Source organism: Rhinolophus hipposideros (assembly GCF_964194185.1).
Source record: "Rhinolophus hipposideros genome assembly, chromosome: 26".
NCBI classification, from domain to species: domain Eukaryota; kingdom Metazoa; phylum Chordata; class Mammalia; order Chiroptera; family Rhinolophidae; genus Rhinolophus; species Rhinolophus hipposideros.
This window is the reverse complement of record NC_138072.1, coordinates 174,212-190,550: the sequence shown is the minus strand read 5'-3', so window position 1 is coordinate 190,550 and position 16,339 is coordinate 174,212. Positions and strand designations below refer to the sequence as shown.

At 59.2% G+C, this 16,339-nt stretch overlaps 1 protein-coding gene across 13 annotated transcripts in view; it reads left to right on the top strand.

The window, feature by feature from the left end:
* Positions 1-117: 117 nt before the first annotated feature.
* PPFIA4 (PTPRF interacting protein alpha 4) overlaps positions 118-16,339 on the top strand; it is a 40,947-nt gene continuing 24,725 nt past the window's right edge. Inside the window, exons 1-10 of one of the 13 annotated variants that reach the window (XM_081038854.1) lie at positions 118-779; positions 1,992-2,133; positions 7,198-7,287; positions 9,930-10,543; positions 12,943-13,044; positions 13,319-13,483; positions 13,716-13,790; positions 14,524-14,715; positions 14,965-15,111; positions 15,341-15,475. In XM_081038854.1, the coding sequence (XP_080894980.1) occupies positions 10,310-10,543; positions 12,943-13,044; positions 13,319-13,483; positions 13,716-13,790; positions 14,524-14,715; positions 14,965-15,111; positions 15,341-15,475 (1,050 nt within the window). In that variant the 5' untranslated portion in view covers positions 118-779; positions 1,992-2,133; positions 7,198-7,287; positions 9,930-10,309. The other 12 variants (XM_081038855.1, XM_081038858.1, XM_081038852.1 and 9 more) reach the window with 12 other exon arrangements.

Below are 16,339 nucleotides of genomic sequence, written 5' to 3'. Positions count from 1 at the left end.
AAAACGATTTTTGGAAGTTTATCGTATAAATATTCTTTTGCCAATTTTGGATTTTAGGTGTTTTTATGCACGAGGCTGAGAGCAGTGATGATAGTGACTTTCTGTGCTTGGTACAGTCCAAGGAACTTGACACGATAGCTCTAATGTTCACAGCCCTGCAAGGTAGGTACCACTGTCCTCATCCTGAATCAGTGACTTACCCAAGGTCTATCGGCCAGTGAGTGACAGCTAGGACTCTGGCCCAGGTCTCTGCTGTGCCACAGTTAGAAAGGTCAGTCTCATTTTTCTTGTGGTAGGTGGTGACAGAGGGGGTGGGCAGAGTGCATGTAGATAAAAAGTAAAAGGTGAGTAAAAACCAGATTGTGGTATGCCTTATCCCAAATCAGCCAGAAAGGTGTATAAGATTGATGAGAATCTTTTAAATATGTTTCTAAGTAAGGTGCAAAACGAAACAAGAACATACTGCAGAAAAGATAGTGGTATTCTTACTGAATTGTAAGAAAGGCATTTGTTATACTGAAGGTCATTAAAAAATGCATCCCATGTTGGAACCAGCCTCGTGAGCTCTACGCACCTTGTCACTTGCCCCGCCCTGTGTCATCATCCCCTGTGTCGTCCCTGCAGAAACACTATTGTCCTGTTGGTCAGAGGACTTGCTGTAGCTGGTACACTCTGAGAAGAGCCTCACGGGTGTATTGTGTTGCTTTGTCTTGTTTTTGCTGCTTTCTCCCACCCCAACTTAGCCAGTGAGCTGGATTTTGGCTGGATATTGCCATGAGGTGGGCATTAAGGCGATATTCTTTAAACACGAACATCTTGTGGGGGCAGTTGTTACCATACTGCTAAATTGGTGTGTTGTTGTTTCCTTGCCTTCCTCCCTACTCCCTGCTATTTAAGGAGTATTCTCAGGGAGCATCTGCTTAACACTTCTGCTAACAGCTAACCCCATGCTGGGGTGGGAGCCTGGGTCAGTGACGTATAGAATCTGGGCATTTAAATCGTAAAACTGAAACAAGACCCAAGGACAGTAAACACCTTGCAAATATCTGCAATCAGAAGTTGCCTCTGAGGCAGGAGGAAACCCTAGTTCCCTGAACTAAAGGTTTCTTGGAGCAGAGTGGGCATGGCCCCAATTTAGGAGTTACCCTCAAAGGGGGAGTGAAATAGGTTTGGCTTAATAATTGTGTTCTGACTCACCTCCTGAGTTTTTGTGTCACTCCATGGTACGATGATAGACGTAATATTAGGTACTGCCTCAGTTGCTGTCTTAGCATAAGGTTGACAAATATTTGGTCAAGTGTGTTACCAGTAGCCTTCATGGCCTCAGCCTCCCCTCTTCATTAGCTGAGTTGCCTCTTCTAGGGTGATTCATGGTTTACTAGTGAAAGCATAGGAAGTGTCTCAGGGATTTCCTTTTGATGAGACCCCACCCCCCACCCCAAACCACCTGGAGAAGAGTTGGAACTTGCTGGACTACTTTTGTAATATCTGTTTTGTAATTTTTACTTCCTTAAATCTATACTTTGATTTTACTCTGAGGGTCAGACAAAATAACATAAATTTAGCTTCATTTCTCTCCCCCCAAGTAAATCAAAATTACTCAAATTGCCCTGCCTTCTACCAAACATACAAGGAAACTAAGCCAAATGGTGAACATATTGAAGGAAAGAAAATAAACGAAAGGTTGTTTGTCCACTGATTTCAACTACAGCATTTGTTGCTGGAGTAGGACGTGTGTGTGCCTATGGATGTACACACAGCACGTGTATGAAATCCCTCCGCTTCTAGGCTGTGCGTGGGTTCCCTGAAGGCCTCATTGGGCACCGGGATGAAACTTCCCCAACCAGATGGGAAAGATGCGTCTATAGCCAACGAACAGGGGAAGGCGCAAGGCAGGGAAATGGGAAACGGAGCTAAAATTTGGCAGGAATTTTGGTGTGGAAGTGTCTTCATAGCATGTGTGTATAACTGACCGACATTTCGTTTCACAGTGTCAGCACAGCGACAACAAGGCCTGTACGGAGCCCCGTTTAGGGACCTGGGTGATTCACAGGGAGGGCCCTGTATGCTGCGCCACCTGCAGGGAAGCTCCAGGCCGAGCCCAGACTGCCTGCAGCCTCACAGCCCTCTCAGGTCACGTGCCTCGGCTGGGCGGGGCGCGGCCTGGAGGGAGGTGGCAGGCCCCGCCTCTGGGGGTGGGGCCAGAGCAGAGCGCAGAGGGCGCGAGGCTCTGCTAGGCGGCTGCGGCGGCCTCTGGTCACGTGAGGGATGGGGCGTACCCCGGCAGGGGCGTGGCCTCGAGTGAGGAGGCGGGGTTCGTGCCCCCGAGGCCGCAGCTGCTGGGTGTCGGGCTGTGGGGCGTCTCGGAGAACTGCGGGCAGGTGAGCGCGCAGCGCCAGGCTGGAGAAGGACGGCTGTCTTCCCCCCTCCGCTTCGCACAGTTCGGGGAGGGGTCCCTGGCGCGCCTTGGGCAGCAGCCCCTTCTCCCTCCGCAGGCAGCGCTGCCGCCTCCGCCGCTTCTCCGCGGACTTGCAGTCCTGAGCCCTTGGCGTGAGCGTAGAGGCCAGGTCCGTCGGCGGGGGGCGCGGTGGGGGGCGTGGAGGTCGCGCTCGCCGGCGGCCTCCGGAGGGCCTGAGCGGCAGGTCCCTGGAGGAAGCCGCACGACCGCGGCCCCGGCCCCGCGGAGTCGGGAGGAGTCGGGAGGCGCGGAGGCGCTGAGCACCGCGTCCCCGCGGGGTGGGTCGTGGCCTCTCCGCGTCGCTCACAGCACCCCTCCTGTCGTGGCGCTCCATCCTCCGGCCGAGACGCGGGCGGGGCCAGAGGGGCCCGGCTCCGCAGCCCTCGGCGGTGGGGGCGAGGGGGTCGCCGCGGGAGCGGGGCGGAGGAGACATTCCTGACCTGACGGGTAGGGGGACAGTGGGGGGCCGCGTTCCCGCCACGCAGTGTGTTTTCCAGTGTGGGTCCTGCAGCTTCTGACGGCGGTGGGAAGGGAGGTTGGCTTGGAGGACTTGGAAATGCGATGTGGGTGCTTTTCTCGGAGGAGGGGGGGGGCAAGGTGCCACCAGGTGCTGACGTCATGCTGGAGGTGTCCGTCGGAGGGGCAGGGGAGCTGGGCTGCCGCCGAGCTGCTCGCACGCAGGTGTTACCAAGGAGGGTGGGCGTGGCGTGCAGGTCCCCTCCTGCTGGGGCGGAAGGCCGCCGGGAGCCAGCTCTCAGGGATCCCCAGTCCTTCCAGAGGTGTTCCACGCAGCAAACATTTACGGGCTCCTGCCATGTGCCCGGCACTGTTAGGTACTGGGTCTTCCGAAGGCAATTTGGAGCCGCGGGGCAGTTGAGAGGTACACCCAGTCACGCCGTAGGCACTCCGTTAACGCCCCCGCCCCCATGTTGTTACACTGCTGTTGGATTAGAAAAAGATGGACCGGTCTGAACTGAATTCCAGCCTACCGACCCCCTACAACTGGTAACAACCCAGGTCATCCCAAAGGAACAGTTGGGGTTATTTCCGTTGGCTCTTTTCTAGGACTTTGTCCTGAGGCCTAGGACACTGCCTGGGATAAAGGGGGGTCTCAACATAATGAGACGATGACTAGCACAGTGGTTACTGGGGGCCAAGAAGGCATTAGACACTCGGCACAGCGGGGACCCCATCTCTGGAAGGCAGAAGAGTGTGGGTGTCAGTGTGGAAGGGCAATCTCACTTGGTGAGCGTGTCGTGGTGTCGGCCGGGGGGTGTGTGTGGCCTGGCAGCTGGGTACCGAGGAAGGATTGGAGGGGCAGGGAGGGCAGGCAGCCAGGCTCCTGGGTGTTGTCCCTGAGTTGATTGCTGAAATCTTAGACTTGGAAAGAGTTGTCAGGGATTGCTGTGGTCCTTTTGGAGCCGCGGAGGATAACGGGGTGAGAGCTCAGGGAGAGGATGAGGAGGCAGGCTGAAGACTCTGCTCAGGGCCAGGGAGCTGGGGCCCAGAGGGCTTTAGGATATGGGGGGGGGCTAGCTGAGGCTTCTTATGCCAGGGACACTACCCCGGGGCTTTGGGCCATTGGATGGGTTGCTATAGAAACATGGTGTGGTATGGAGTTGTCTGCAGTGTGTGCTGGAGAGAACGAGTTGATGTGGAGTCGGGAGGACCAAGGCAGTGAAAGCAGCCTCCGAGTCCAGGTCCCAGGTGGAGAATTGGGACGGAAGGAGGGACGGGAGTGTACTGCAGCCACAGGAAGTCACCGTCTGTGCCCCCTCTGACCTGCTGTCTCACCGACCTATAATTAGCTCTGAAAGGCATACGGTGCTGGCTCACAGGAACACAGCCCTCTGGGTGACCATCGGAGTGGAAGTACGTGGAGGAGCCGTGGTGCCAGGCTGCAGGGAGAGGTCTCTGAGAACTGAGACTGTCATGGGGGAGGAGCTCTGAGCTGGGGGTCTAACTGCAGGCCCAGCAGACCCTGAGCCTGGCCTGGCCTGGCCCCCCGGTGTCTTGTGCCCCCCAGGAGAGGTCAGCTCCAGCCCGGAGCAGGGTCCGACAGGCCTTGGCCGGGGCTGATTCATTCTGAGAGCTGAGGAGACAATCCAGTGGTGCTCGGGCCGCCCAGGCTGGGCCAGAGGCTGGGCATGTGGTTAGTGCTGCTCTCTGTGTGGCTCTCCAGCCATCACTGTGTGCTGTGTTCGCTCCAGGAGGCCGTGCTCCTCGAGGGCCGAGCCTGTATCCATAACCATTCCTAGGTCAGTACTGGATTCACGGGAGCCTCCTCGCTAAGCGATTGTTGGATGGAATTGACGAGGTCTGGCTTCTGATCCCCTGGGTTCAACGAAGCAGGGCCTCGTTGCAGCCAGAACTATTTAACCTGGAGCAGAGGAGCCTCTGGGGACCCAGTGCAGGGGTGCAGCATCGGGGAGAACCCCTAAGTCCCCATGAAGCATGGCACCTGGGTTTAGGTTTGTAGCTGAACAAAACGTTAAGCCCAGGTGTCGTTAGTAGACATCATGTATCAGTTACATAAACACGTAACGTGTTCCATGGTTTTGAAGAGTGCTTAGCGCAGTATAATTTTGTAGTCCGGTGTCAGATGAAATAGCTGGTTTGCTTCACAGGCCTTTATTCTCATTTTGCCAATCAGCAGAGTTGAGTTCTTATAAAGTAAACACGTCTGATGTAACTTCATGACCACTGTCTTCAGATAACTGTCATTTCAAAGGGGTGATGGGCTTGTAGTCCATTTAAGAAAAAGCCTCCGTAGGATTCGAGCGCTTCCTCCCTTAGCGCCGAACTCCTTGTTTCTGAGGGGTAATAGGTAGAATGGGCTGTCCGGGTCCTGGGGGGGTCAGCGCGCAGGACCTCGGGAAGCTCTTCTCAGTGGGACCCGCAGTTCCAGGGAGGTGGGGGTGGGGTGAACGCTGATGGGCTGTGAGTGGGGGGCCCCCGAGGTGGGCCAGGCCAGGGGTTTGGCTGGGGCTAGTCCCTGAGCGCTGGACTTTCTGGGAGATCTGTCACTGGTGCATGTGGACCCTGGGCTCCGGAGACCCCACAGGGAGGCTCTGATGGGGGGCAGTAAGTCGAAGGTGGGCTGGGCCCGGCTGCGTGACTGCTCGCACTGGGTCCCAGGGGGAGGGCCGTAAACCTTCGGCCCTTGTCGGGAGGAGCTTTCGCAACAAGTGGCATTGTCACTCCTGCTATCGTCTCCATCCTTCCGCCCTCTCAGGCTCACACAGCTCAACACCACACATGCACTTACATCTTTCACGGTTATGCGCAGACTCCCATGGCACCCACGTGTTCTTAGGAGTAGTGTGATTTCACACATGTACTTGCATGACCACACCCGTGCACTCTCATGATGGAATCCACACTGTCAGGACCTCACTCTTGTGCACACACATGCTCACACTCTCTCTGTCAGGACCTCCACCCCCCACGTTTGCACACCCCTTTTTATAACCACACACTCACACTTCTATGACGCCTGCGTTTCTCTGAGCAATCCTGTGCACTCTGGACCTTTTGCCCCCTGGCACCTGACTGCTCCCATCTCATGTTACTGGTTTCTCCTGGGTCGTCTGTTTTCTGCTGTGTGACGGCTCCCTAATCTGATGGCTGATCTAATGCAGACTTCTGAGTATTTTTCTCCAACACCAGAAGACCCGTATTTGTCCCGCAGGGCCCCTATTTTGAAAGATTTTTATTCTCTACACACACCCCACGCTACTTCGTTTCCTCTTGCAGACATTATTTGAGGACACATGTCAGTGTTAACCATCAGCTCTGTTTAGCAGAAGATGCCAAGGTCACTCGGTGACGTGAGCTTGCCCAAAGCTGTGTGCTGTGTTCACTGGTGCAGACTTCTGTGCTGGCATGCGTGTACATGGGTCGTCTGTTACACACTTAGCATGTGGGCCTGCTGAGCAGCCTTCCCTCCCCCGCTTTCTGCTCTGCGCCCTGTAGTGCTGCCTCCCTGAGGACCCGCTCAGTGAGCGGGGTCTCTGCAGACAACACTCAAACCAGGGGTTGCGTAACCCCCTCTTAGACTTGGAACCCTTTATGCACAAGAAACCTCAATCGGATGTCCAGTCAACTTGGAGTTGAGGTTAAAGTAAGAGAGTTCAGAGCCTTTTGCATTTGTCTCATTTCTGCCCTCTTCTTGCCCCAGGCTGTCCCTAAAGGTACGCTGTCACAAACCCGGTGTGCGATGGCTATGATTTGGTCTATTTGAGAGGACAAGCGGTTTTGGGGGTGCTCCGAGACTTGTGGGTGTGATTTTGGGGGTGCACAGAGACTTGTGGCCCTCCGTTCCCCACTCACCTGATGTTAGTCCTCCTGGGTGGTGACAGTGGGTGTGACAGCCCCAGTGTCCCCCTGTGTCCTGGTGTGATTGTCACTGTCCAGAGGCCCTGGTTGTGCAGCATGTTGGATGCTCACCCAGGTGACAGGCTGTGTCTTGGGAAGAGTTGGCCCATAACTAAGTCCTGGGAGCAGCTGGAGAGATGGGTCTCACAGATCGAGGCCCAGGGGCCATCTCGTGATATGGTGGCTGCTGCCCAGAGGCCTTTCCCCAGGCTGAGCTGTGCCTCGGCTGCATTGTCTCGGACGAGGGTGAGAGGCTGTGGCCTGAAGGAGTCCTGTCCACTCCTGTGCCTCCATCCCTGCCCGTCTCTGGAGTCAGACAGAGTGGAATGAAGCCCTGGTTCTTCTTCTTTCTCGCTGTGCAGACTTGGTTACGTGACTTTGAGTCCCAGTTCTCCTATCTGTGAAAGGGGAAGAAGAATCACGTCTTCCTTGCAAGGAACCGGAGGATTCAAGTAAGCTGACCACACAGTGTCTGACACATGCTCAGTACTGACCACATGGGCACTGCTCCATTTTTCCCGGGTGACCACCGCCCTGCCGTGGGGGGGGTGCACAGCCCCTCCTCTTGCCTCTTGGCCCTGAGGGCCCACCCTGCAGCGCCCTCTGCGCAGCTCACAGGCACTGAGAAGTGAGCACTCTGGCAGCTTGGCCCGTGCCGGCGGCCTCCACAGGGTAGCAGCCTGGCCCTGGCTGGCTCCCTCGCAGTGGTAGGCGGGCCATCTGGTGGGGCCGTGGGGCGCCAGCCTGCGTGTGACCAGCCAGGACATCCGACCCAAGTGCCCGCCCCTCCTGTTGTTAGGGAAAGATGGGGGTAAATTTGGAAAAGCCAAAGCAGTTTCCCTGTTGTTCACCCAGGCCTTCCCCGTCACACACGCCCTGCTCACTGGAGCCCTCCCGCCCACACTCCTCACTGCAAAGCCCCCGCTTGCTCTGGGGGCTGGTGGCTTTTGCCTGTGAATCAGGACCTGTACATGTCACTGGGACACAGTCCAGGGGTTGAGGAGGCTTTGTTAGGCGGAGATGATGGTGCCGCTATTTCAAGCCAGCCCAGGAGCCAGAAGGAGCCAGGTGTCCCTAGCCCCTATGCTTGCCACGCTGCTGCACTCGACAGGGCACCTGGCTCCACGTGGGGGCATTGTGCCAGGGGAAGTGGAGGTGCCACCTGGCACCTGGTGTGCAGGGAGGCTGGGAGAGGGCTGGTGGTAGTGGTGCTAGCTTCTCAGTTGGCAGGAGGATACTGAGCAGGCCGCCTGTCACCCTGGCAGCCAGAGGCCCTTTGCTGTGAGAGCTTTGTAACCCTACCCACAGGCCCCCGGCCCCCCAGGCAGTTCACCGTCCCTGTCAGTCATGGGGCCTTCTGCTCTCCCTCCAAGGTGGGCAGAACAAAAGTACCATGGGACCCCTGGCACAGGACAGGCCTCTGTCGTGGTGACCTTCCGTCACTCACTGCAGGCCACTGGGATCTGTTGCACTGATGCCATCTCCAGGGTCCCTGACTTCCGAGCAGCTTTCTGCCATGGGGGCCCTTCCCCAGCCTGGCCTCCTCATCTGCTCTCCTGTGTCTTCTTGGGGTGGGTGTGGGCAGTGGCTGCTGATGAGCTTGGGGAGGTGTTAGGGGCCATGGTGGCCTTTCTGCTCCTAGATCGGAGCACTGGGCTGTGGGATCTAGGGCGCAGAGGCTGGGCAGTGGGAGGAATGACCGTCCTTAGCATCAGTGACATGGCAGCTCTGGCTCCTGTTGCTCAGGGGGACAGACCAGGGTGCTATTAATACTTCACCTCGGTAGCCTCTCAGGACCCTGCCCTCCACGGTGGCTGTCCAGCTTGGGGACAGGGTCCCCTGAGTCAGCGTCTGTGTCCAGTTTCCGTGTCTGGGAGCATGTGCGTGGCCACATGTGTATGTCCTCGGTCTCCGTGCATACCTGTCTGAAGTGCGGGGCCCCCGGGAAATGGCTGTGGTGTGAACATGGGTATTCTCAGGCTGGCACCTGACTTCTGTCCGGTCCAGACCCACATTCCTCCCGAGCCTCTCTCTTGCTGCCCCCCATTTCTGCCTAGACCATCGGTACTCTAGGGAGGGGATGACAGGTGGAAGAGGTTTGGCCCTTCTCTGGTCCCGACGCCGGGTTCAGCCCAGGCTCTGACTCTCAGCTCTCACTGGGGGGTCCCCATGTCTCCCATCCTCCCTGACCTTCCCAGTCTGCCGCTGAGGGGTGGACAAGAAGCTGTTCTCTGTCTCCCAAATGGGAGGGGTGGGATGGGAAGGAAGGGAAACAGCGTTCCTGAGGCATGGTCACTGGGGTGCCTGATGTCTCAAGTCATGCTGCAGGAGTGGACTGGGAGGTGGGAGCCAGAGGCAGGCAGGGGAGTCCCCAGCTGCATGCTGCCGAACTCATCACACCGGGCATCCCTGTGCCAGGCTGTGCACGTGCTAATGCCCTAGCTGGTGACTTCCGGCAGTGCCAGCAGTGGGCAGGTGTATGGAGGGAGAGGATTCCCAGCCATGAGCAGGGGCCCCCACCCCACGTCGACCCTGGGGTCCCTGCTCCAGGCCAGGCTAGCAGGCTATGAATCCAGAATGCACCCCTGCTGCCAGCCAGGTTTCAGGAGTGGGCGTGATTTGAGACAGAGCATTGTCCCTGAGTGATGAGCCAGGTGTACCAGTGGTCAGGGAGAAGCCCTCTGCCCGTCTCCTGACCTCCAGTCAGGCCCCTGTGTGAGACCCTCACATGCCCGGAGCCCTTTAACCCCTTCTGTGCTTACCTTGGCCTGAGGTGTGGGAAGCTATGGGGCAAGGGCCAGAGACCCCATTCCTTCCTGCCCCCTCTCCCACCGCAGGTCCCACAGGAGTCTGGGCAGCCGGCTGCCTGAAGCAGTTCTATATTTGGCCAGAGAGCACGTGGGTGGGGGAACCAGCCAATGGCCGCAGTCTGACAGCTGGAGGTGGGGCAGCTGGAGGCTGAGGCAGTGGTGGTGGGAGAACCAGGGAGGGCCCCATCCCAGTGGGGGTGCCAGCGTCCTGCCCCCTCCCTCCCAGCCCCCCCCCACGCCTTTCTCCTCCCAGCTCGTCCTCATAGCAGTCTCTTCTCCCACAGACCTGTGTCCTCCAGAAACAATGGGTGTCGCTCGATCCAGTGGGAACTCGGCCAGGCTCCAGTGCCCTGCGTGAGCCAGGGTCCCCTTCCAGCCTGCTCTCCCTGTCTGTCATGGCCACACCTGGCTGCTGCCCGCTTGCCTGGGGACATAGGACACCCAGCCCCAGCCCTGCGGGCTCAAGCCCGGGCCTCTGGCTCCGTCCCATGGGGGGGCCTCAGGCACCAGGTTCCTCTCAGAGCCAGAGAGACTGATGCCGCGGGCCCAGCCCCGCGTGGCTCCGCCTGTCCAGAGACCTGTGCTCTGGGGCTCCCTGGAGCTGCCAACTCCGTGAACTCCTCCCCTGTCCCCCAACGCCGAGAAGGCCCTGCCTGCCCCCACCATGTGTGAGGTGATGCCCACCATCAAGGAGGGGGACTCCCTGGGCCCCCCCCATGGCGCGGACGCTGACGCTAACTTTGAGCAGCTGATGGTGAACATGCTGGATGAACGGGAGAAGTTGCTGGAGTCCCTTCGTGAGAGTCAGGAGGCTTTGGCGGCCACGCAGAGCCGGCTCCAGGACGCCCTCCACGAGAGGGACCAGCTCCAGCGTCACCTGAACTCGGCGCTCCCGCAGGTGAGGCCAGAGCCTAGCGTCCTGGGGCCCTCAGCCCATCTGCGTCTAAGTCGCATGTCCCCTCATGGGGCTCACAGGCGTCACTGCCTTCGTGTCCCTGCCGCTCGCTCGCTCGCAAGCGTCTCAGCCAGCGCGCTGCTGGCTTCCCCTGGAGAAGCGGCCGCGCTCGGATGGGGAGGAGACCCACGTGCGCTGCGCCTGTCCGGCGGCAGGTGGCGCCCGGGCAGGGACTGGCCTCCGCGGTGCCCGGGCGCCTCTCAGTCCGCAGATGCACGACCACGAGTTCCCCGTAGGAAACTAGGCAGAGCTGAACGAGGGAGCGCCGGCTGGTCAGCTGTCCCCCGCCCGCCTCAGCACCACGGCCAGCGCACGTCGCCGCGCGTGTTCTGTGCACTCGGCTCCTCCCGAAGTTCTCAGCGCTGTGAAGCGGGCGCTGTCATCGCAGACGATGACACGACACCTCGAGCATTGCTTAGCTGCTGGTGGCCGCGCAGCCTGAGGGCTTGGCAGGGCCAGGCCCTTTAGCAGGTGGCAGGACGGTGTGGGCTCCTGCCCGGCCAGGGCCTGGTGATGCCTTGTCAGGAGGAAGACGGGGTCCTGGTGAAGCGTGCGTGGGAGGTGGGCCGTCCTGCAGGGGCCCAACCGAGCGAGAGTGGAGGAGCCACCCTGTCCTGCAGCTCAGTACCAGAACCCAAGTGACTGGAAGCGCGAGTATCAGTGACGGGTCGCTGGCTTTGCTGGCCGTGTGCTAGGTGTTTTGCACTCGTGGGCTCACTGGGTCCTCCTGGAGACACTAGAGGGATACCTGTGTCTCGCAGACTGGAGGGTGCAAGTTCAAAGAGGTACAGTGACTCTTCCTGGGAGCTTCAGCACAGGGACCTCGTCACTGTCCCCAGCGACCAGTACAGCACCTGGTACGCGGGAGGTGCTCACAGTATCTGTGAGTGAATGATGGGCGTAGCCACTGTTCCCAACACTGTGGGAGCAGGGAGAGCCTCCCCCGGGGAGTCTAGGGAGCCCCAGGAGGCACGGCCTTTGAGATGGGCTTTGAAAGGTGGCTGTGATTTCCTCAGGTGGTGACAGAGGGGTGGGCTCCCCCATTGAGCAAAGGTGTGGGATTAGAAAGGCTCGCTGGTGGCTGGAAACAGCAGGGGACCCAGGCCAAGGGCCTTAGGGCGATGAAGCTGGAAAGCGAGGAGAAGAAGTTTGACTTGTGCTTTGGGACAGCGTCTGGCAGAGGCGTCTTGGGGTGGGAAGGCCGTGCAGGGGCTGGGCTGAGGGGAGGGAGGACAGAGCACCCATGCTTTGGTGGTGGTGCCCTGACGTGGGGCTGGGGTGTGCCATCGAGTCCTGTCTCTGGGTACGAGTGTGTCACGAGTGCATGTCTGAAAGCTGAGGCGTGACCGGGACCAGGGCCAGGCCTTCCAGGGTCGAGATGCTTGACTGCCTTTGGCTGTGGCCTTCCTTGATAGAGAGGCAGTCAGTGAGCAGGGTCTGGGCCGTGGCGTCTCAGGCTCTGGCCTCTCTGGGTCCCTTGTCCCTTCCTACAGCCACTGTCAGTCACCCCCAACCCAGGGAAGCCATAGAATTTGGGCCACTTCTCTTTCTGGAGTGAGGTGATGTCTAAGGAAATCAATAGGATACCTGGGCCTGGACCTGTGGGGCCAGCCTGTCACCCCTGTGTGCTGTCCTAATGGGGACGGCGGCAGAGGACTCTGCAGTGCCCTTGAATGGATGCCAGCCTGGGTTTGGGTTGGGCCCAGCAAGTGGCCAGGGTGCAGCCCTGGACCGAGTGAGCAGGGGCCCCAGAAGCTAGAGCTGAAGCCATCTGGCTGGCTGGGCAGGCCTGCACGCTCTCCTGCTCCTGTGTAGGTGGGTCCTTCAGTCCCCTGTCTCACTGGCCACCGGCAGCTGCCAAAACCCTGCGGAGGGGGAAAGCTCCTTTGGGCTCTTGCTTCTCTGATGTCCATCAGGGTCCTTCTGGACCTTACTGTGTCAAACCAGAAGCAAAACTCTCCTCCATCATTTTCTAAAGGGAAAGGTCATTGGATAGCTGGCAAAACAGACCCACAAAATGGGAGGGGGGGACATCAGGTGATGCTGGTGGCTGGAGGGGGAAGGGGCTGCCGAGCAGACTGATTTTCTGGCTCTTGCATCCAGCCCTGTCCCTTCAGACCCTCCTGTGCCCTTGGAGTGTGCAGGACCCAGAGCTGTGGGCCCCTCGGGAGCATGTGCTCACTGTGGGTCCTCTGCCCCACAGTGCCCCACCAGATGGAGAGGGATGGCTCTGGGCAGATGGTGGAAGGAAGGGATGGGTGAGAGGGCCCACCATTGCCTTGTGCATGCAGGACGCTGCTCGGGGCATGTCCCACGTGCTGAGGGGCCTTGGGGGTTTTCAGGAATTTGCCACCTTAACCCGAGAGCTGAGCATGTGTCGGGAGCAGCTCCTAGAGCGGGAGGAAGAGATATCAGAGCTGACAGCAGAGCGGAATAACACGAGGGTAAGGGGGTCCTGGGGCGTGTGCTGGGGCCAGGCCGGCACATCCCTACCCTATGTGCTGGGGTAACAGTCGGACACCTCCATCTTTCACGTGTAGTCGGGGTCCGAGGAGATAGGCCAGGGCAGCCGGCTTGGGGCTGACCAGCACGGAAGTGTTTGAGCATTTGAACAATGGCACAGACGGGGCACCCGGTCCCCCCAGCGAGCCCGTGGGCACTCCGGTCGCCCTGCGCACAGACCCACAGTACTCCTCTCGCCTCCCTGCTCCCTGCCAGCTTCTTCTAGAGCATCTGGAATGCCTGGTGTCCCGCCATGAGCGGTCCCTCAGGATGACTGTGGTGAAGCGTCAGGCCCAGTCGCCTTCCGGGGTCTCCAGTGAGGTGGAGGTGCTGAGAGCCCTCAAGTCGCTGTTTGAGCACCACAAGGCCTTGGATGAGAAGGTACCTGGCCTGCCCTGCAGCCTCTGGTCCCATCTCTGAGACGTCTGTGTCCTGTGTTTCGGGCAGACTGCCTTCTAGCTGGTCCTCCTCCCACTGGCCGTTTCCAGGGGCTCCCATTAGGGTGCCTGTTGGCACACCCTGCTCTGCCTCACACCCAGCAGGGGTGGACCCAGCCAGAGCCCAGCGGGGTCTCCGTTTCTCCCTCTATCTCCCCTCTTCTTACCTTGGGCAGGTGCGAGAGCGGCTCCGGGCGGCCCTGGAGCGAGTCACCATATTGGAGGAGCAGCTGGCAGGTGCCCACCAGCAGGTAAGCAGCCTGCCCACCCTCCTTCTGCAATGCGGCCCCTCGAGCCAAGGCTGGGCACCTGTCTAGGAGGTGGGGGACCCACAAGGGTGTGGAGCATGTGGCAGGTTGTCTTGTCTGTGACACTCTGCCCTGGGGGCTGTGCCCTGCAGCAGTGGGCAGGGGTTCAGGACGGAGTGGCAGGAGACGAGGGGACTGTGCAGCTGGGACCAAAATGCCTGTGGAAGGCGGGTATTGGGGAACCATGGAGCAGGGGGCATGCCTTCCCCAAGACTGGTGCAGAGGGCCCGGCCTCAGTCAGGACAGCAGCTGCTTGAATTAAATTCGGGGCTTTCTCCGGTATCCTCCCTCCTCTCTCTGCCCTTCCCCAACCCCATCTGTGGAGAAGTGTATAGATTGTCGGTTGAGTGCCTGACTCGCTGCTAGACACATCATGTGCTTGTCCACTGTAATTGTTAGGGCCCCTCTACCTGTGTGTCCACTTCAGGCGAGAGCCCTTCTCTCCCGGAGCCTTGGTCCCCTCGTCACGCCTTTCTAAGTTAGAGGAGGCTGAGATAGCAGGTGAAATAGAAACTTGCTTTTCAAGAGATACACGGGAGTGTCAGGGTGTGTGTCATCGTATGGAGTGAGCTCTGAGGCTGGGGAAGAGCTGTCCCTGCCTCCAGCTCCCTGGGAGGGGCAGGGAGCAGGATGTCCTGGGCTTGGACAGCCAACTGACAGCTCACTGTCCCTGGAGGATGACGTGGGCCGGGTGCAGGAGCTGCAGGAGCTGCTGGAGAAGCAGAGCTTTGAGTTGAGCCAGGCCCGGGAGCGACTGGTCACCCTGACTGCAGCTGTCACTGAACTGGAGGCAGACTTGGGCACCGCCCGCCGGGACCTCATCAAGTCGGAGGAGCTGAGCAGCAGGCGTCAGCGGGACCTGCGGGAGGTGGGCGAAGGCCTGGCCTGCCCCCTCGTGCTGGGTGCAGACCTTCGGCTCTCAGGAGGGCAGCTACTTGGATGCCCTGGGTGGCGGGAGGACTGGGAAGTGTGACACTGAGCACCAGGTGGGGTCCGATGGTGGCAGGAGGGACAGGTGGAGGCCATGCACTGGCCGGGCAGTGTGGAGAAGGTGCAGGTCGGACGGGGGCGGGGAGAAGGTGATGGCCTCCCATCGGTGCCCTCACCTCCCGCCCAGGCTCTGGCCCAGAAGGAGGACATGGAGGAGCGGGTCACCACACTGGAGAAGCGCTACCTGGCGGCTCAGCGCGAGGCCACATGCATCCATGACCTCAACGACAAGCTGGAGAACGAGCTGGCCAATAAGGAGTCCTTGCACCACCAGGTACCTCCTCCAGGTGGCGCGGGGAAGCCTTGTACTGCACTCTGGGGTCTTCCCTTGGTGGCCCAGGAGCCCCTGGCGTCATCCCCTTGGATGTCGCGCCTCTTGGGCAGCCGAGAACCCAGCTTGTTTCTTGGCGCTTCCTGGCCTGTCACCTGCTCTCTGCTCAGGCCGGGTGGGGGCGGGAGGCTTCAGTGCTCCCTCTTGGCTCTCCTCCCCGCCCCTTTGCCAGTGCGAGGAGAAGGCACGACACCTACAGGAGCTGCTGGAGGTGGCAGAGCAGAAGCTGCAGCAGACGGTGCGCAAGGCCGAGACGCTGCCCGAGGTGGAGGCGGAGCTGGCCCAGAGGGTTGCAGCCCTCACCAAGGCACGTGGCCGGGCCCGGGCTCTGCCTGTGCCCCCTCTTCCTGAGCTCTAGGGAGCCAGACCGTCGGTGCTGGGAGTGGGAGGCTCGTGGGCCAGGAGCTGCAAACCGTTTCTCACAGTTTAACTCCGGGAAACCCTCTGTGTCGGTTGGAAGAGTAGTCCTTGCCCTCGTCACCCCACCCCTTAGAGTCCATAAGAAGAGGTGTAAAGTACTTCGAGAAGCAGAAGAGACTGGGTGCAGGTTGTTTTTATGATCATTTACATCATTGTGGTCAATACTTCCTTTGGTTTGGGTCTGGAGTGGAAAAATTAGGACTCGCATGTCTGGAAAGATGAAGTCTGAGAAGAGATAGGATCAAAGTCTACACTTCCTAAAGAGGGTGGAATTTGGCTGAAATTGAAGCATTCTACATCTAGGGACCACCCCTTGTTGCTTGAAGGCTGGAGCTTTAGGACGAATGAAAGGGAATATGATTTTACCCAGTGGATAGTTAACTTTAAGGGGTAATAATTTATAAGAGGTGGGCAGGCTGAAAACAACTATTCCGGATGAGCTGGATGAGTGTGTGGGTTCATGAAGAGAATTTCGGAGTGCTTGCAGCTGGGCAGAGGTTTTCAGGGGGGCCTCACTGGGATCACCGTAGCTACACCCCCAGCCCCTGGAGAGAAGGAAACCAGTAACAGTAAGTGTCAGGCCCCAGGGCCTGTGTGGCAGCTTGGGACTTCTGGGGATGGAACCCACAGCCTGGCTGTACCTAGGTAGACTCAGGACCACGTCTGCTTCTGCCACTGACTGGCTCTGGGACCTGGGAAAAGTCACTCCCTCCCAAATCGGCACCGCTGCCGTTATCTCTGTGATGTCCCA